Source organism: Sardina pilchardus, chromosome 11 (genome assembly GCF_963854185.1).
Source record: "Sardina pilchardus chromosome 11, fSarPil1.1, whole genome shotgun sequence".
Taxonomy (NCBI): Eukaryota; Metazoa; Chordata; class Actinopteri; order Clupeiformes; family Clupeidae; genus Sardina; species Sardina pilchardus.
This window is the reverse complement of record NC_085004.1, coordinates 14,346,982-14,367,060: the sequence shown is the minus strand read 5'-3', so window position 1 is coordinate 14,367,060 and position 20,079 is coordinate 14,346,982. Positions and strand designations below refer to the sequence as shown.

General features: G+C 44.5%; 2 protein-coding genes across 2 annotated transcripts; both read right to left on the bottom strand.

Moving 5' to 3' along the window:
• Nucleotides 1-33: 33 nt before the first annotated feature.
• On the bottom strand, nucleotides 34-3,959 carry stard5 (StAR related lipid transfer domain containing 5). Its single transcript, XM_062549459.1, has 6 exons — nucleotides 3,448-3,959; nucleotides 3,238-3,287; nucleotides 2,925-3,057; nucleotides 2,506-2,623; nucleotides 1,869-1,962; nucleotides 34-1,495 (listed from the first exon to the last, which is right to left on the bottom strand). The coding sequence occupies exons 1-6, from the start codon at nucleotides 3,535-3,537 to the stop codon at nucleotides 1,351-1,353; spliced, it is 630 nt and encodes a 209-aa protein (XP_062405443.1). The 5' UTR covers nucleotides 3,538-3,959; the 3' UTR covers nucleotides 34-1,350.
• Nucleotides 3,960-4,146: 187 nt separating this feature from the next.
• On the bottom strand, nucleotides 4,147-19,548 carry LOC134095779 (transmembrane channel-like protein 3). The gene is made up of 22 exons (XM_062549460.1): nucleotides 19,315-19,548; nucleotides 18,522-18,659; nucleotides 17,180-17,255; nucleotides 15,527-15,608; nucleotides 15,198-15,304; nucleotides 14,584-14,682; nucleotides 14,281-14,423; nucleotides 14,005-14,152; nucleotides 13,576-13,619; nucleotides 12,564-12,711; nucleotides 10,854-10,963; nucleotides 9,889-9,970; nucleotides 9,451-9,696; nucleotides 8,675-8,803; nucleotides 8,492-8,559; nucleotides 7,940-8,068; nucleotides 6,756-6,866; nucleotides 6,424-6,549; nucleotides 6,182-6,260; nucleotides 5,883-5,925; nucleotides 5,414-5,693; nucleotides 4,147-5,166 (listed from the first exon to the last, which is right to left on the bottom strand). Exons 1-22 carry the CDS (start codon nucleotides 19,413-19,415, stop codon nucleotides 4,275-4,277), a joined length of 3,381 nt encoding a protein of 1,126 aa, XP_062405444.1. The 5' UTR covers nucleotides 19,416-19,548; the 3' UTR covers nucleotides 4,147-4,274.
• Between the last annotated feature and the right edge of the window lie 531 nt (nucleotides 19,549-20,079).

The following is a 20,079-nucleotide window of genomic DNA, read 5'->3' as shown; positions in this document are numbered from 1 at the left end:
GATAGTACAGTTTTGTTTTTATTATTGATGCTGGTGAAATACAAAAATCTCAGGAGTGATTTATAGAAGTGAACTGATGGTTTCTTTCAGGTACCAGCGAGTTAACAAACAGTACATGTAAGTCACTTTCCTTAGCAGCAACTGATTTCAACGTGGAGGAATCAAACACCGCATTCGACACATACTGAAACAGCAAACCTACCAAACCAATGACTGGAAATAATAAGCATTAACTTTATAACCACTGAGGACACTATGCAGTGACTGACCACAGACAGAATGAAACAGAGCAACCTCTAACAACACAAATATCACCTGTTTGTTTTGGCACAGAAAACAAGGCCATGGTACAGTAATTCCAAACAGAAAGTAACTATATATAAAAAAAGCAGGCAGTAACTCGTAAAACGAATATTGACGGGATGCTAGACTAGGCTAACACCCGTACATCTGAACATATGGCTCTTCTGTGTTTGAGCAGCCGTGTTTGAGGTCATGCATATCACTGACGATACAGTACACAACATTGATTGGTGCAGACACACACAGACTAGGTCAGACAGTCATGCTCCCTTACGTAAAAACCAATGATCACAGTGTAAATGGCAGAGGTCACACTCAACAGATGAGTCTAGTTACACGCCAAACGACATGACTGGCCATACAGTAGATTTCCAAATAACATGGAGAGTGTTTACGACTAATGCTTCCTTTTCCCTTTCCTATTCTTTCATAAATCTGTCAATAATTTACTGAAATGTAAACAAGAATCAATAAGGATGTAGTGTGAATCATGCCGTTCATATTCAGAAACAAACATAGATAAATATGAGGATTTCGTTTTTTAAAGATTTTTTGAAGTAACAGCTATGCCTCCACTCCTTTATAACCGGTGTGGACTGTATGAGCATGCCTCATATAGGAATCATTATCTGCAACATATATGAATCATTATCTATAAAAAAGGAATGGATTTCATTATACACAAGAAATGTAAAGGATTGTGTAGTTTGTGCAGTTAAAATTATCTAAGAAAATTAATCATATCCCTTTCTGGTCCAGATTCTCGATAATAATAATAATAATAATAATTATCAAAAAAAAACATTACATGCTTTACAGTACATCATTTTGCTAACATTTGTTAATGTGTACGGGTTAATACAAAGTCAGAGGTAACATTTGTTCTCATACTGACTTGGGTGAAAACGCAATTATTTTCCCTTACTAGACACAATAAAACCTTGTTTTAGGAAATATTCTCGAGCTCGCACCATTAAAAAGTCTCCTAATCTCTGGCTGACAGTTGGGTGGACAGCTTTCCCTCACGGATGGCAGTAGTTACTTGTGCTATTTCAGAGACTTGACCGCTTTCGAGAGGTTGCTGTAGAACTCGGTCATACTGGACGGGAAGAAGGAGTCCACGACAGAGCGTGGAAGAAAGCCTCCCAGGTCTGTCTGGAAGAAGCTGTACACCTGGGTCTTGCCTGGTTCCCTGTAGAGCAGAGAAAACACACACACACACACACACACCATAGATCAGTACAACCCTTTCCTTTTCTCTCCGTATCTCCATTTCTCCATTTCTCCATCTCCATTTTCAAACCTAAAATGACTGTGTTGTCTACATCTAATGCAATTCTGATGTCATATTCAAATCCTAACAAAATGTTCAAGGTACTTCTATAATTAGCCAGGCCAAAATACCTTTGCACATGCATAATAGCAAAGCTAACAGTGTTTATCAGCATCTAATGCTATGCTACTAGTGTCTGGCTCTCTGCTGCCTCTCACTGTCTGCCAACTGTAACTACAGAAAACCTGAGCAGTCAGTCGGCACTGGCAGCCGTGACTCAGGCTCCACTCACCCGGGTATGGGAGCGCAGAAGCACCCACATGGATGATTAAAGCCCCTGACATAGCCAGCCTGAGGAGGACAGCCAGGGTGTCCTACGTGGGTGGCTGAAGGAATCGAAAAAGCAAAGCGTGAATACATACGGGACAGACAAACGGACGGACAAGTGTGGGCAGGTCTGAATGCATGCACTGTGCAACACAGCAGAAGCGGTGGCTGGCAGCTGGCAGCGGCGGCTATGTTTAGATAATGGATTTACATTCAAAACGATCTGGGATCATGACGTCTTATCGTGAGAAAACCAAAACAATTGCTTGAGAGGATTATTCAAATGATTCAGTTCAGAGTGGTGCAGTATAGAAATAAATAACTTGAAAAATCAAAGTCAGGGAAGAGAACAAGCGCATGTAAAAGATTAAACTCTACAGTGTGTCCTGTTTTATCTAACTGATGTATACTTGTAAGCAATTACACATTTTCTACACCAATGCAATAGGCTATAGGGTATGCGTCCCATAGGATATATGATCAAAAAAACATCTGTGGACGGTTAAGAATAGAATGTTAACATGTTTTTACGGAATTTCTTGTAACAAGAGAGCATAAGAAGAGAAGTGCAATTCAGACAATGAAGGAACTTTATTACGCACCATTCGAAGTTATGGTGCCATCTTCGTATTGCTTAACTAAAATAACATCTACAAAGTCTCGTGGTGATATAATACCCATAGCTGCCGAAGGAGTAACAGTTCTGCAGACAGAGACATCCTGTGACAGAGTGGGGAAACAGGGCAGACTGTCTGGGTTCTGTGCAGTTGTGAAGCAGGCAACACCAATATGACAACAGGAGAGGGCAATTTAATGGCTGTGAAAATGTGAGTTGAATGAGAGTAGCCTACCTTACCTCTTCCAGTAATTAAATGTTGCATATACATATCAAGTTACAAGAACAATATTCCTCCATCACTATTGTTAACATACATAAACAAACTTAAAGAAATAACAAGGAGTTATTTGAAGCACTTAGGGAAAAAAAGGTCAGCCATCTCTGAGCTGTGGTGGGGTTTACCTCAGTGATTTGTTCAAGCAGCTCAAACCTCTTGACATTGCTGTCCCACTTGACTCGAAGGCCATTGGGCTCTGGTTTCAAGCACTCCCACACCTTCTCTGGGCAAGCATTAATGACACCCTCACCTTTGTACCTATTGATAGCATTATATATGCTGAATTTATGTAGCATCCAAATAGCAGTGTTCTATAAACATAATTCATGCCGACATTAGGAGACCTACTTCTTGGGTAATATGCAAGAAGACTGCATAACTTTGAACACATGCATATTTAAACGCTCAATACACATATATAGAAATATAAAAACTTACACATTCCCAGGAAATTCTGTTGATGGCCGCCAATAAACAGCAACATCATTCTAAACCAAAACAAATCTGGGTAAGTTATCTGTTCTATACAGGCAGGCACATCAGCAAGTGGGGAACAAGGGGGGAGGGGGACCACTGTCATGTCACGCTATTACACGTCACCAACTCGTTATAATATCAGGAATCTAGAAATAAAAATAATCTACTCACCGATTTTTTACACACTTTCCATCCAGACGGATCTTTGCTGTAGCTAAGAAGGCGATCAGCAACTGTATTCGCAGTTTCTTGATATTCCATGTTTGTAAAGACAATATTTTTTGCTAGCCAACTAGCAGTAAATAGTTGACCTACACTGTACTGTGTTCAACTTCAAAGCAATCGGTGATTGGAAAACCATTTAGCAAAGCGATCACAATTGTTCACTATAAATCTTAATACAGATGTTAAACATCCTTGAATCCGAACAACGAATAATTTGCATTATCTGCAAATAGCTAGCGTTGACACAGGTACAGGTTGGGAGCACAGATCTCTGCGACACTAGAAACACTTCAGCGGACGAACAGAGTGATCATCGATTAATTCATCTATATCTCTTAACTGTTAAAACGAACTTTGCTCTCCTTTAGTTGTAACTGGTTATCTACAATAGCTAAATACATCAGCTGAGCGGTATCGGTACATTTCAACTGTTCAAAAAAATGAATGAACACTTCCTTGATATGACGAGCATCCTCGCGCAGGGGACGCTGGGATATGTAGTTCATCTGCAGTTGTCGACTCATTGTTAGAACGATAACACAAATTTCCATCTGAAAATTAATTACATTTTCCAGACATCATTAAGGTACAGAAGTCAGTTTCTCTGCAAACTAGCAGTTTTTATTAGTCAACCAAACAGCGTTTTGTTCATGTTTTAAGGCACAATTTGATAAGCAACATGCAAACACAATGCCATTTTTTATTATTAATTTGTCTGTGCTTTACGACACCATTTGTTACAGCACTCAATACTGACACAATGCATACACAAACTATACATTTGAGCAGACAAGTTCACTCGAGCCTGACAAATTCATATCATTGCTAGCTTTGGACTTGGACTTCTTTGCAAGTTTGCCACCAGATTTGAGGTACTTCTCCTTATTGTGAATGACCTGGATGTACTGGTCAGTGCTACTATTCTGCTGGTCGCTGCTGGAGGCCAGAGAGGCCGAATCCGACTCTGTGAGCGACGGCTCCACCTTATGTTTGGCCTTGGCCTTCACGTGGGGCTCACAGTGTCTGTGGGAGGGCTCTGCGCCCTTTATGTTACTACGGGAGCAGAAGTGTGGGCCCATCTCGTCCCAGTCCTCTTCATGGTCCTCCTGGTGTCGGCAGTACACTCCCCTCTCTTTGGCCATGGACAGCTGGCTGCCCGCCGGGTCTCCGATGTAGAAGCGCACAGGCTGGTGGAGGTCGGACAGGGACCGCGGTCGGTGAGACTGGCTGAGGGCACCCCTCCGGGCGCTCTTGCCGGCGACGACGGCCTCCTCCTCCTCTTCCTCCTCGCTCAGGTGAGGCTGGTGGGACCTGTGCGGCGTGCGGACGGTGTAGCGCTTGATGTTCCTCGGGTACAGCTCCACGATGTCGCCCGGGTCGTCGGCGATGCGGTAGTGGCGTGGGATGCGCGTGGTGGAGCGCAGCAGCTTCTTCCGAGGCTCGTGCTCGTTGACGATGACGTAGCGGGTGGTGTGGGCGCGCCGCCCCACGTAGCTCTGGGCCGTCACTATCCCGGCAGCCTCTGGGTGCATGGGCCGGATGCTCTTCCTGTACAGCGGGTCAGAGTGGATGTTCTCCGCGTAGCGCACAGGCGGGTTGTATGCCACGTGGTGATACGACTTCGAACGGCAGGAGCCACTTGATCCTCCCAGATAGCCTGGATGTCTTGAAATAAATGCAAAGAGAAGAATATCAGGGATTATTTTAGAATTGCATTGAAATGACATGGGCCTTGGAGACTTTGGGACCTCAGCCCAGTGTTTGCTCCAGTAGTTAGGAGTCAAATGGAGTCAAATGGATATTCCAACTGATTCTTTTGAGCCATGAATCACTGTTATGTGGAATAATATTAACATATTACATCTATTTGAAACACCCTTGGCTTTATTATTATCTTGGAAAACACCCAAACCTGTTAGGTATGTGTTCATATCTGTGCTTTTGCCGGACAGACACCGCTGGGCTCCGGGCAATGGCAGCAGCGGCGGCAGCGGCAGCAGCAGCCCTGACGTCCGCCCGCGAGGCCGACTGAGTGATGGTGCGGATGCTGTTCCCACGACGCACCGGGGACTCAAAGTTGGTGACGCTGCCGTTGCGACGGGGAGACGAGGAACGGATGGAGGACTCCATGCTGGTGATGTCGCTCTCCTGCTCGGTCTTCTTGTCACCTCCTTCCGGGGCTTGCAGCCGAGCTGCGGTCGCGTCGGGTCACCGAGAGAGGACAGAGACAGACAGGCATCCTCAGATTCCTCTCCGAAATGAACTGGACATTTATGTGTCTTTGTAAATACAGCCGACTGCATTAACAGCGTGTCTCGGTGATTATGCGAGTTAATGCAAGTTCAAATGACCTACAGGGGCAGTAATAAAAAAAAGATTACCGGCTGCCAACTGAAAGACCTTCTTCTTGTCCTCGGTCCGTTCCTGAGCACATAACAATCCATTCAGACATAATGCAGTATTGATTTTGCTCCTTCAATTTAATTCTATTTCAAGGACACGAAGCACAAATGGCATTGTGACTGGCACTAAGTCTTTTAACTCTCACGAACAATGGCACATTCCCTTTACTCATATCGTCAACCATCATCATTATTGACGTGATCAATGCTATTATTATCGGATGGCTGTCTTGAGTTACAATAACAATGTGCATCCCTTGCATGAGAATACCACTCACTGTCTGAAGTTGCATCCTCAGTTGGTTGTTGGTGTATTTCAAGGATCTTGCAATGGCCTGCAGGTAGTAGATCAGCATGCTACAACACAACAAAGAGGCAGCGCTGAAGCTTGGACGGACTTCACTGAGATTGACATTTGTGTTTATTCATGTTTGCTCCATGTCTTTTTTTTTTTTTAAAGCCAAGCGTCCTCGGTGGAGGAACTGAGACAGACACGGTAAAATGGGGGAACCTGACTCACAACAGTAGCAGCAGAGCGGGCAGAACCACCACCGGGCTCGTGACGTAGCCCATCACTCTACTGAACCACAGAGGGAAGTCGTTGGCTATAGTGTCTGAGATGATGTCATAAATCTTCTCCTGACCACTGTGGGACAGAGAAGGAGGGGAAGGCACTCGCGGATTAACGTCAGACAATTCTAATCCTTTATGGCCGTCATTTTAGCTCACTCTTATACAATCCTGCTGATTTCATGCAGATGGCCTATTAAGATTACGCCATTAATTAACTAAATTTACAAGGGTTGACTTTATATGGCCTCCTAGAGGGACTGTAGGGTGAATGCAATTTACCTAAAAGGCCCGCAGTGCTGTGAGGGTCTGTAGCGGACAATCGCGAAGATCGTGGGCAGCATGCAGAGAAAGAGCATGAAGAGCAGCATGGCCAGGTAGAAGTTATTTGACCTGAAAGGATGAAAAATACAGAAATCATGGAGTCTGGACTGCTCCAGAAAATATCGCCATTCTGTAATAACTTTGCGGCGGTCAAGCGTAAACATCTCGTCTGAAACATTGGTTGTGACAAATGTATGGACCAGGAGTGAGATCTCAAGGATGACAAAACACGTTTACAGCGACGCGATCGGTCAAACAGAGTGAAAAGCGCTCGGCGCAACTCTGCAGCACCCGTTGTAATTATTGGCTAATGTGTCTGTATCATCTCCTCTCCGCTCTCTCGCTTGCGGAGCGAATTTTTCTGGTTCATGAGGAGGGTCACGTCGTCAGCGTAGATGGAGTGCCTGTGGATTTCATGCCATCTCCACCCCCTCGTCCCCTCCCCACATCTGGGAGTGACTGATAAGCCGGCGAGAGGCTACGACAGGGCCATTAGATAAATCAGGCCGAGCAGTAGCCAGCGCAGCCAGTCGTCAGGCCGATGTGCTTATTGTTCTCTCGCTCCCTCTCATCCCGTCTCTCTCATGCTCTCTCCCCCTCTCTCTCTCTTTCTCTCTCACCCTGTCTCTTTCTTGCTCTCTTTCTCTCTCTCCCTTTCTCTCCTTCTTGCTCTCTCTTTCTCTCTCTCTCTCTCACTCTCACCCTCTCCTTTTCTTGGTCTCTCTCTCTTTCTCTCTCTCTCTGTCTTTCTCTCCTTTCTCCACTGAGTCAGAATATGAGAGTAGCTGAGATGTAGTGGAATAAAAAGGGGAACCAAATCGCTGACCAACACTTCTTTGCCTCTAAGCTTTTTTTTTTAGCCCTAAGTGTTGTATAAAATAGCCATATCTGACATGTCCGTGATCTAGACAAAAAGCTAAATTTTACCTTCTGTCGAGATAAACTCCAGACTAATGCCCCTCCTGCTTTTAAAATGGCGCAGTACCAAAGCACTTAACGATCCGCAGTCCACTTTTCTCACATCCTTCAAGTGAAGTCCAGGGTGGCGTAGAGCGAACTACCGCCTGTGCCACTCCATTAGCCCGGAGGCCACCAGGGGGGCCGGCGTAATGCCTCCATAATGAGACGGACTCGAGACTGACCTGGAGGCCCTGAACACCTGCTGGTGCGGAACATTACAGGTCAGCACGGCCCAGCTCCGCAGGTACATCAGTCCGATCAGCTTGAGCACGTTAAACGCCGGGAGGCAGGGCGAGAAGAACGCCCCCATCCTGAGGGGGCAAAAGACACAGAAGGGGGGGCACGGGTTGGGGTGGAGGAGTTACATTGACCCTTAATGGAGCTCTTGTACACCGTTCCTCAGGGCAACTGGCACTTCATTAAAGGACACAGCAGTGGTCTGCTGCACACCACTGCATCTCACATGGCTAAAGAGGTTACAATGAGGTAGGGGGTAGCACCTGGTGAGAACCACTGATGCATTACTAAAGGCTTCATAATAATCATTCATGACTAACAATACTGGATACTGTGCAAATATTGTTTAACAGTATTCAATTACATTCACACCGGGTAGTTCTGGCTGGTATTTTGAGAAAACAATTGCTTTATTAATGACTGTTCAAGAAACTTCTTATCTCTAACATTTTAATATTCACAATTTTAGTCTCACTATTGATAGACGGATCACATACCAAATCATTCCTTGATTGTATATCAGGTGGAGAACATTTTCAGCTATTTTGAACTCCCCATATTCAGGCTGTGGAAGAACGTGTATTCAGTTAATGTGATTCTACCGAGTGTGTTTGCATCCATCTAAACGTTTATCCTGGACGTTTATCACCACGGAGATGAATGTGTGCTTTGGTACTTACAAACTTACTCTCTAAATCCCAACAACAGCAGTCGCTCAGGTATCGTACCACTAGACCACGGATAAAATCAATCAACAGGATGCTTGCTACTGTGAAGATCATGTCAATGATGGAGAGCTTCAGCATTTCCTGCAAAACAAAAATGTTTTCCTCATTCTTTTGGTGAAGCCCAATTAACAAAGCAGAGCGTGTCCCCAAAAAAGCCATTCAAGTATGCCCATAGCATTTATCTCTGACTTTAAAACAACAACTCTCTCAGAATTTGGTTTCAACATCCAATGCCAACTCATCTCAGCTTGCAGAGCTACAGAAGGGAGAAAACAAGGACAACCGAATAGCATACATTCTTTTGTGTCATGCCCACATGCACTTTTGCAGTAATTTTCAACTCATTTGAAGAATATGTGAGTCATTTCATTCCTGTCGACAAAAGAGACAGTATGATGAAGTACAGCAACTGTTGGGCTCAGCTTGCCCTGACTGCTCGGTTCAACCGCTCACTTCATCATGTCTAATGTCTCTCAGGCAGTTTCAAGAAACAATATGAAGCCTTCTTCACAATTAGACAAATGGCACAAGAGCACAGCTCAGGCATTTCCTGTTCTCGTTTGTCTCGCCGAAATGTATCTGTTGAGCAACCCACTGCACGGACACTCGCTGTAACATTACACTGCTCTAGGAAGTCGTTTTCCCCACCAAAAGATTGTCCCTGTCATGATCCATCAAAAATACTAGCGAAGCCAACTGTCCCTGTATCCCATCTACTGTATACCTACCTGGCCAACGTATGTCTCCCAGCACTGGTCCTGCTGGAACTTGTTATACATATTGTATGGGGCTGTGTGATTTAGGACCACAGGTGTGGTGCTTTTGGTTCTGTTGATCTCGAGGATTGTTGCAATGGTGCTGTTCTTATGCTCAGTGATTTCAGGAGTTATGGTGGACAGGTTGTCTTCATTAGGCTGTAACACGGTGGCTAGAAAGGCAGTCGAGTCGGACCAGTTAGCCGGACTAGCAGGGATCTACAAAGAAAGACACACACAACAACGTCATCAAGGTCATATTTTTATCACATACAAGAATTCTTACTATTCTGTAGTTTTTTTTTTTAATCAATTTCAACCTTTAAATGATTTGATGCAAGTTTTATTAATACATATCTTTATTTATATTATAAAGCCAAGATTGCTGCATATACTGTACGTCAAACTTACCTGGTTCATGCTCATGCTGTTTACTTTGTCCAGCAGAGCAATGATGAGGCTGTAGAGGTTCCCCAGATACAGGACTAAAACCCTAAAGACAAAGGAATAAAAACAAGGCACATCAGTAGTCACATCCTTTTCTTTTGATCTACGTCTTTATGATGCCTCTCTCAGTGTCAGCACCCATCATGAAGTGCTATAGCATACAGCCTATCAAGTGGTACACCAGTTCAGTATGAACATAATAACACCCAGAATGCCGTGGATATAAGCAGGGTTTTATTGAGCTGAGAGAAATATTGCTTTCATTCTACTCAGAATATGGGATTTCTTGCGTTTATTGTATTTTTATTGTAATGTTTTGTTGTTGAGGCACAAAGAACAGCGAAGCTGGATTTGGCTGACCAGAATTGATCAAAACATAAGACATTGTCATCTTTGAAGAGATCTGGCATGATCTTGAAAGGAGGGACCTCCTCATCTGCTTTTTATTAGTTTTATTATTCTTTCATGACATGAAATTAGTTCAATACTTCTGTATCTCTCTATGGATGTCTTTGTCAGATCAAATGGACCTGTGACTGCCAAAGGTCAAGCTATCGAACATCACACATGCATCAACCTTATTGAGTGCTTCTTGGGATTTGTGTCACCATTTGCTTGCATTTTGCTGATTCACACACATATAATTTCCTACTAGAGGGGATTCTTTGAAAGGATTCCCAAGGTAATAACCGTCGGACTACAGGACTGTTAATCCATGCATTTCTTATACACATACAAACACACACACACACACACACACACACACACACACACACACACACACACACACACTCCACATATACACACACACACACACACACACACACACACACTCCACATAGACACACACACACACACACACACACACACACACACACACACACACACACACACACACTCTGCTTGACTACTGCTCCACTGTCTCTCACCTGGCTAGCTGGAACCTGAGGCTGGTCCTTGGATGATACATCTCCAGCTGGGCCACCAGCTCAAAGGCGGACGGGGCGATCATAGTGATCAACGATACCACCACACTCACCTGGCACAGGTGAGGAATAGGGACAAGCAGAGGTCAAGAATCCCCACATCCATAACCAGAGGACCTACCTACTGTACAACCTCGTCTCAGTGCATTGGTTTGTGGGCTTGCAATAGAGAGTCTCCTTGCAAATTCCTCTTCGATCAGGAATTTGGGATAGTGTGCTGGTAATTCTTAATGATCAAAGAAAGTAGATGTCCGCACACTGGAGACTCCAAAACCGATAAGGTTTACAGTTTTTTCCAATCGTTTACACACAATTTTGAAAACGGGGCTCTTTTTGTCTAAACATATCACACAATTAACCAAACACAACACCCAATCAGCAGAACATAACAGATTGTTAGCAAAATGAAATATTTCTGTCAAAACAATAAACACATTGATAAAACCTTATACTGTTCTCATATCATTAACACATTCTTTGAATGATTCCACACTGTCGCTATCTTATACACACCAACACAATAAATTCAAAACACATCTGTAAAAACCCTCTTCCAATATATGGATCTTATTCAGACATATTGTTTGAGAGCATTAGGATAATTACGATGACAAAAATATTTTGATGAACCCTCATCAAGCAATGCACAAAACTGATGCTGCAGACAATATTTCTTTCTTTCACTGAACCATATGTTCAGTTACAGTGACAAGTCAATCAACAGAAAATGCCAAAATTATAGTTCTTGCTACTGTAAAGTGTAGAAAAATTTAAATCTGTACACAAACAAAAAGTACTGTACACTTACAGTCACTGAAGAAAAACTAAAGCAACAATACAAACAAGTAACAACAATACATAATACTCTAATCATCTCTCTGTCTAGCTGGATCAGGCCATAAGAGTTCACCACATCACAGGCTATGGGTGCCTCTCATTTGGGCTTTTATACGTCCTCCCTCGCTCCTCTGGCCTCGATCCTCACTGATCGACATAGTGAATGATGGGGCGAAAACAATGGGATAGTCTATCCAGTGTTAGTTATAGATCAGTGGGAACGCCCCTCGAGGATCGAGCATAACACACCTGAGTGCTGCGTTTTCAATTTTGCACATGTGTGCTTACACACCTGGTGGATGTGGTTATTCAATATGTTCATTGGTGTGGTCATTGGCAAGCCAGGGCTTTATAATGACAAGGAAGTACCTAACAATCTTTATCTGTGTCTAAGGTGTGAAAATGTGTTTTACGTTTTGACATTCACTGTGTGTAATGTTTCGCAAAAAGTGTGAAGCTGAATTTGTGCTTACTGTTGTACTACTCTGCGCAGGCGTTTTGCTTCTTAAGTGTTAAGTATTGTTAACTGTCTGTTAATCTTGATTTTAGTGTGTAAACGATTGGAAAAAACTGTATTAAAAACACATGCAACGTTTCGACCTACCAGGGTCTTCTTCAGGCATCCTGGTGGGTCGAAACGTTGCGTGTGTTTTTTAATAAACCTTGTCGGTTTTGGAGTCTCCAGCCCAGTGTGCGGACATCTACTTTCTTTGATCATTAAGAATTACCAGCACACAAATATAGCTCTTTTTTCCCCTTCCATTTATCAAGTAATATTTGCAATGACAAAAACATGTCACATGTTTGGACTTCTACCTCGTTCTTCTCCCAAAGGGTTAGCTCTGGCTTCTCCTGCTCCAGTTTCTGAGAGCGATCCACGACAAAGTAGATTATGTAGATGCTGCCCGCCAGAGACAGCAGCACCAGGATATTCGCCAGTATCCGCAGACTGATCAGAACCGCCCTGGAGGGGGAGAGAGTCAATAACAATGCTACAGTACAGTGGAGGGAACGGTCAGTGCTCACAGGTGCAGTCATATAAAGAATGATTTATTCCCACAGTGTTATATTACAGGCAGACTACACCAGGCATGGACCTGAAGCATTCTGCTCACTGGGTGTCTGCTGCAACAATTAGTTTCCACTATTAGCAATGGGACTGGCACCAGACATGATAGCAGACCATCCATTCGAAAAAAAATTAAAGCAGTCTTGTAAATTGATTTTTTACGGTCCAAGAATTAGAATGCTTCAAATGCCGGCCCGGTGTAGCCCAGCTGTGTGTGTGTGTGTGTGTGTGTGTGTGTGTATGAGCAAGAGCGAGAAAGTGAGAATGTGTGTATTTTCAAGCGAACTGATGATGTTTAATGTGTTAGCAAGTTTGATGGTGATTTAGGCGCAGTCGTCTGCTGCAGTGCAAGGCAGTTTTTATGAGTTACAGCAGGATGTTTTCCACCACGCTCACTCTGCTGGGATTGCAATGGACTGAAATAGTGTTGATAAATCAGAATGGTCTCAGGTAGCACCAGGAGGGAGACACTTCTGCTGGAAAAAAACACCAACCTTTGAATCCCTTATAATAAGAAGCCATCATTCCGCAGAAAAGTAATTATTTCACACTCAAAGTCTTTGGATCCTCATCTCAATAGCCAAAATAACACACAACCGAAGTTCAGATACAACTGACACTGAAATATTGAAATCAATGCTTTTAAAGGAAGTGGCATCAAAACATTGAAATCAATACTTACAGGAAGTGACACCGAGACGATTAAATCAATACTTACTGTACAGCAAGTGTCAAGGAAACATTGGGATCAATACTTACAGGCTTGTATCTTTCTTTTTCTCTTGTTCCTCCACAATGGCCTCCTTCAAAGACCAAAGCAAAGCATTAGCATATTAGCACACAGTCAGGCGTTGGGTCAAGCAGAGGGGATTTGCATAATGAAGCCTCTGTGCCAGGCAACACTTTTTATCAATTAGAGGGCCGCGCTCTCCTCGTGCTGAACGGGAGAGAAGGCTCCGCTGGCAAGCGTGCGCGCTTGTTTATGTGCCTTAGCGTAGATTAGTGATAAGCTGCAAATGACAGGCTCTCCTTTGGGAAATCAGGCAGTAATACAACGGTGCATAAACCCCCTCCTGTAGATACTGCCGGAGTAAATTAGGAGCAGCCGGTCGTTGGGAATTGGATCAGGCGAGTCCGGGGCCCGTGTGTCTGAGGATGGACGGGCGGACTTGAGCGCCGCGGACTCACCCTGATGTTGTTGACGATGGCGGCCGTTTTGCTCTCGGCAGCCTCAGGGTTGCCGATGAGGTAGTCCCAGGCGCAGAAGATCCTCCAGCAGAAGGTGTAGTTCTCATCAGACGCACTGGCCAGGCTGAGGCGCGAGTTTTTAGCCATCCTGATGAAATGACACACAGAGAGGCCCAAAAGTCAATCACAAACTCACTATAGGGGTATTAGTCACTACAGTATTGTGTGATATAAGCCGTGAATGAAATCTAATGTATGTTCAGTAAGCTTTCTTACTTTCGCAGGAGTGTGATGAAACTGTAGGCAAAGACAGCCATTCCAACCATAAAGTATGCCAGGGGCAACCTGTATCCAGCACTCCCAATCTTCCTCACATTGCCATAGTAACCATAAAACAGCACAGAGTACTGGAGGTAACCCTGCGGGGTGCGGAGGGCGAGACAGGAAAATCAAAGCAGGGCGACAGATTGCACGTCCCACAAACAGGGGGGTTATTGTGTTGGGCAAAATGGCGCGCGCAGCTTGTACAGGTGTCCTATTGACAGAACTATAAAAGAAACACATAATGGCCTTGCTTGCCCCGAGAGACCAGATGGTGTCCAGGTCCTGTGCCGAGGGGAGGTGCTCCTTGGGAATGGTCTTGCTGCGGGTGCTTCCGAACGGCGCTCCGGCCAGGAGCTGATGGGATGGGATGGGGTGGGAACGCCGCGGCATGGTGGACAGGTGAGAGAGGGAGAGAGAGAGAGAGAGGGTGACTGATGCGCTCAGGCGGATGCTGCGGAAAATTGCCAATGGCCCCCGTGTCAGGCAGCGGAATAAATCTGCCCCCTTTTAACAGCCAACAGGACAAAAACACTGGGCCGCCCACATCCCTCCCCGTCAAGCCTTTTACAACCGCAGCTCTTCAGCACCCCTACATGTTCTACCCCATTTACCGGCCTTGCAAAGTAGTGATACAACCATTAATGCGATATCGTGATGAATCAGGCTGTTATGCTGGATATGTTATTCACAAAAGCTGGATGTCTCAATACAACATAACTATAAATGAGCTGTTATATATATTGCATTACTGTCCATATATCGAGCTAACTGACTTTGGCAAAGTAAATCTGATTCTGGAAATGTATCAGTCAAACAATTATTTTAAAAATGCTTCTTTATTTAAAAACATAACATTCTAAAAGACATACCTCGGGCAGAACAATGAAAGCCCCCGTCATTATCGTTAGGACTATATTGATTCCAAATAGCCATCGCAGGAAGATAAAATAAGACGCTACTCCCGATCCAAAGTGACCTTTAAAAACAAGAGAGCACAATCCGCTGAGCAGAGTTGTGTACAACCTGGTCCCCATCCAAGTCTATCTCACACTTAGAGTGTCAGTTCAAAACTGACTCTCTTGTTAATGAGGATATACAAAGAAATGCAAGCATTATTAATATGCAAACTATGGGTATACACATGGACACCATAATCAAAAGATACATGCAGGGCACGAGAAAGCTGTATGCAACTTACTTTCAATTTTCTTGATTCTCATTTCCCATGGAATGAACAGAACCACAATGTTATAGAGCAGACGAGAGAGTTTTTTCAGCAGCTGTAATGGAACATATTGTGTATCAGACATATCATGAATCATCATATTGACTGCCAACACCTTTATTAAGTAATGCCAACAGCAAGGTTCTTCTGTTTGCATCAATCACTGGAATATTAATAATGTCTATTATAATTTGTTGTTCTGTTTTGCATTTGACCAGACAAAAGATTTATCAAGTCACTTCAGTTATCCTACGTAGCAGAGCAATCATAATCCCATGAAAAAAAACATATCAGTAAATAGATCCATTTGACCAATGTGTATGATTTCTCTAATTCTAATTTACCCACAGCCAGTTCTGTAATTAATAATTCATCATTCATCCACTTGCTAAAAGTCAATTAATTTTAATGGTGCTTGGGTAGCCCTGCCGAATGCCTGTGGAACATTTTAATTAAACTGGGCCATAACAACAGGCCATAAATTCAGCCGCAGCGTCTGGGAGTGGGTGAGTGGTGAGCGGGGTTGCTGAGGCAGGCTCTGCCACGTGGAGATGGAGACCTCTTACCCAGCTGTCACATAAACACACACATACAGGCACACGTGTACACACACATACACACACACATGCACGCACGCACATACACACACACAGACAGATCTATGCACATTCACACACACACACACACACACACACGCGCGCGCACGCGCACGCGCACACACACACACACATATGCGCGCGCGCACACACACACACAAACACACGTGCACACACACACGCGCACACACACACGCGCGCACACACACAAACACACACACACACACACACACACACACACACACACACACACACACACACACTCACGCACGCACACACACACAGATCTATGCACATTGACATACACACACCCATAAGCACCTACATTCACTAAACTTCTTACTCTCAACAATCTTTACTCACAGCACATTCTCTCTCTCTCTCCTCTCTCTCTCTCTCTCTCTCTCTCACACACACACACACACACACACAGAGAGAGTTTGTGAACGCAGATAAACATAAGTATCATAACTTATCGGAAAACCAACTAAAGCAATCGCTACATTTCTTTGTTGTTCACGCACTCCATTGAATGTGCTGTAAGCTGAAGTAGGAATTAGGATAGATGAGAGTATGCTGTGGTCAATTGGCTCCGTTTACAAAAGCGACACCAGGAGAACTCTGGTGCAGTGTAATTATTGTGAGTGCACTGCATTGAGTTGCTGGATGCAAAGCAGACATCAAATACCAGGAAAACATCAACAACTAAGCACCTCCTTTAAGATGAACATAAAACTCATCGACTTATTCAAGATATTTGTCAACGTAATAAGAATCACCACCACAATCTCAATGTGGACAAATATGAGACATTGGTCTGAAGAGGACGTGGCAAACGTCGAAATGTTAGTCCACTATGTTGCCACCTTAATTAAATACATATCTAAACTTCACATATGAGTTGCTCCGGTGAACCTTGATTTTTTATGACACATTGGTCTATTAGTAAGGTGTGTTAGTAAGATAGGTGGCATTAGGGTTGTGTGGTTGCTGTTAGTTGAAGGTGGCACATGCAGGTGGCAGGACTGACATCGGCGCCGGCCGCCTGGTACCCTCTGGTTCTGGTGAGCCTCCCCTCGTACTTCAGCACGATCTCCCTGGCTTGCCTGGAAAAGCACACACACAGCAGTCGTGGCCAATAACACATCATTTCATGGACTGATCCCAGGTCAGATTTACGGCCCGCAGTCTCTCTGATGAAGCCATTAATACCGGGGGGTTTACTGCTCCGCCGACCATATCACGGCGTCAGGCGTTTCTCGGGGATACGCCGCGCTGCTTTTATCAACATTTTCTTCAAGAGCGCTTTTATGGGCTCTAAAGAACCTGTGGCGTCGCATTAGAGGATTCCTCATGAATAAGTAACGATCGGATTCTGTGTGTTTCATATATTTTTAGGGAGCACCACAACATCACTCTAAAGAGATTCATTAACAGGAAACAAATGAACACATACATATCAAAACGGTGTGAGGAAAACCTCTCTGTTGGATAAACAGTGATTATATATACTGTATATATATATATATATATATTTGCAAGGCAGAGCAATCATGGGCACTCAGCCATATATTACAATGTGCATAAAACGCAGGCTTGCATCTCATCAATGATGACGGCCATAAAGCCGCCTGTAGTGATGATGAACTGGCTGTGAAAAGAAGCTGCAGCAGCAAGGCTTCCCGCTGGTCAGGGGAAGGGAACCACCGAGGGCATGTTTGCATGGGGAGAAGAGGACCCCCCCCCCTCACACACACACACACACACACACACACATACACACACACACACACACACACACACACACACACAAACACACACACACACACACACACTGTCTCTCTCTCTCTCTCTCTCTCTCTCTCTCTCTAACACACACACACACACACACACACACACACACAGACACACACACACATACACACAAATGTCAGAGCTCAGACCTGATCATGGCATTTCATGACTCTGGAACTAAAGTAAATATGCGTCACACCTCAGTGCAATTCTTGATGGATTAATTATTCCGCTAATGGAGTTGGTTATGTAGGGGCTGTTATTAAGATGAAGGGTGCCCTCAGGTGTGGAATGATAACGGTTGTTTACCTCATCTGTGTTATGCCTCACTGAGCCCTCTCCAGTATTAATGTGTTGTTTACTTAATGCGTCTAATTTACCAGACAGTGTTTACCATATTTACAGTAGCCTAAAAACAAAACATAATACATCTCTGTACTATAGGCAAAAGTTACTAGAGGAGTAGTAAGTAAAAACAATTCCAGTCTTTGTCACCGTAAACTATTCTAATGATGCATGAAGTAAGATATTTTTGCACATTTTTACACTTGACATCCTATGTGCGGTGAAACTCTTACTTGAGGGCTTTGAGCTTCCGTCTCATTGGCCAAGGTCTGGTTCGAATGTTGGCAATGAGCTCCTTCTGATACTGAATGTTCTGGAACACTTCCTCGGGATCGTTGCTGTCCCCATCTTTATCCTCATCGTCCGAAAGACTGAATGGGAAAATAAAAGGTTGTGGTATAGTGCACTATTTATGATGTCTGTCCCACTTATGAAGTTCTTACCACTAGACATGCCCCAGAACAGCTGCTACATGCCATGCAAACAAGAACAAAAACAAAGTACAGTATAATGTCTATACAGTTGAAATGTATGAGTTACACACAAAATTGAGTCACTTTCTGTCCCACAAAATATTCACATTTTAAAACAACTGATTGCATTAATATTAAAATAGCTTTTAGAGAGAACAATGATTCAAACACAAATATATATTTCAGAGCTGTCAACATCTCAGCCAACAAAGACAGAGCTTTTTACATGGCACATTTTCATGCATACAGACTGTCCATTAAATCATTTACAACACACAGTGCCATCTTCACACATTGCCGTGTAAAATGTTTTATGGAGACTCAAAAAAAAACCCTGAGGATGATTAAATATTCTGACAAGAAATTCCCATTAATCTCCCAGCAACTCATTTCAACATTACAAGTGTGACTGCTGAGATCTCCTACAGAGAGAATGACTATCTGGACACGTACGTAAACAAGTGAACTACTACAGCAGGCTCTGGGAGCGCATGTGTGACTTGTTGAGAAAGGCAAAGAGTGAATTCAAAGAGAGATCTGAGCCTGCACTCACCCTTGGTTCTGATCCTGGTACGGAGAGTAAATCCTCCTGGAGTTCTTCCTCATGCTCTTGTGCCGCTTGGACAAGGGTCTGGAGATGGTGGTGGGCTCCATCCCCGCGCCGCTCGCGTCGCGCCCGGGGTCCGGCTCTGCCTCGGGGTCCCCGCCGGCCGTGGGGGTGGGGGTGCGGGTGCGCGCGGGGCTGAAGCTGGGCGTCTCCTCCGGCAGCGGGAGCGTGTGCGGAGCGCGCGGGGACTCAGGAGGAGCCGGAGGCTGTGTGAGCAGCATGGGGGCGGCGGTGGTGGTGGTGGTGGTGGTGGTGGTGGGGAGGGGGGGAGGAAGGGCCGGTGCACGGCGGCGCTTCTGCTGCTGCTGCTGCTGGTGCTGCTGCTGGTGCTGGTGGTGGTGGGGGAGAGCGGGGGGCGAGGAGGAGGAGGAGGCGGAGGAGGCGGCCGCGCTGCTACCCGCTGACTGGGTCCCTCTCTGGAGAGCATCACACACCTCCTGCAACTTGGGGGGTTTGCGAGCACTCTCAGTCATCGCACCCTTCACAGAGACTTTGGCCCCCTTAAAGAGACAGCACGGGACCACAGACCATAAATCCTTGTCGGAGCGGACTTAAATTATGCCCAAGCAGTTTATCGCCGTGTAAGGAATCCACCTACGCATTTACCACTTATAAATTCCATAAATACTGAAAAACTGTGTTTCAAAATGAAAAAAAAAGATCCCTCATCTGCTTTCATGAACCTATCCTCTTCAGTCAATCATTCTGCAT

Excerpts from the sequence above, each read along its gene's own strand:
- stard5 (XM_062549459.1), bottom strand. The coding sequence starts at position 3,537 with ATGGAATATCAAGAAACTGCGAATACAGTTGCTGATCGCCTTCTTAGC. Across the intron at positions 3,288-3,447 it reads GGAAAGTGTGTAAAAAATCG|AATGATGTTGCTGTTTATTG; the intron begins GTGAGTAGATTA and ends GTTTTGGTTTAG. Across the intron at positions 3,058-3,237 it reads ACAGAATTTCCTGGGAATGT|GTACAAAGGTGAGGGTGTCA; the intron begins GTAAGTTTTTAT and ends TGCTATCAATAG.
- LOC134095779 (XM_062549460.1), bottom strand. The coding sequence starts at position 19,415 with ATGGAGCCCACCACCATCTCCAGACCCTTGTCCAAGCGGCACAAGAGC. Across the intron at positions 17,256-18,521 it reads CGGAAGCTCAAAGCCCTCAA|GCAAGCCAGGGAGATCGTGC; the intron begins GTAAGAGTTTCA and ends GTGCTTTTCCAG. Across the intron at positions 8,069-8,491 it reads TACAATCAAGGAATGATTTG|GATGGGGGCGTTCTTCTCGC; the intron begins GTATGTGATCCG and ends TTGCCCCCTCAG.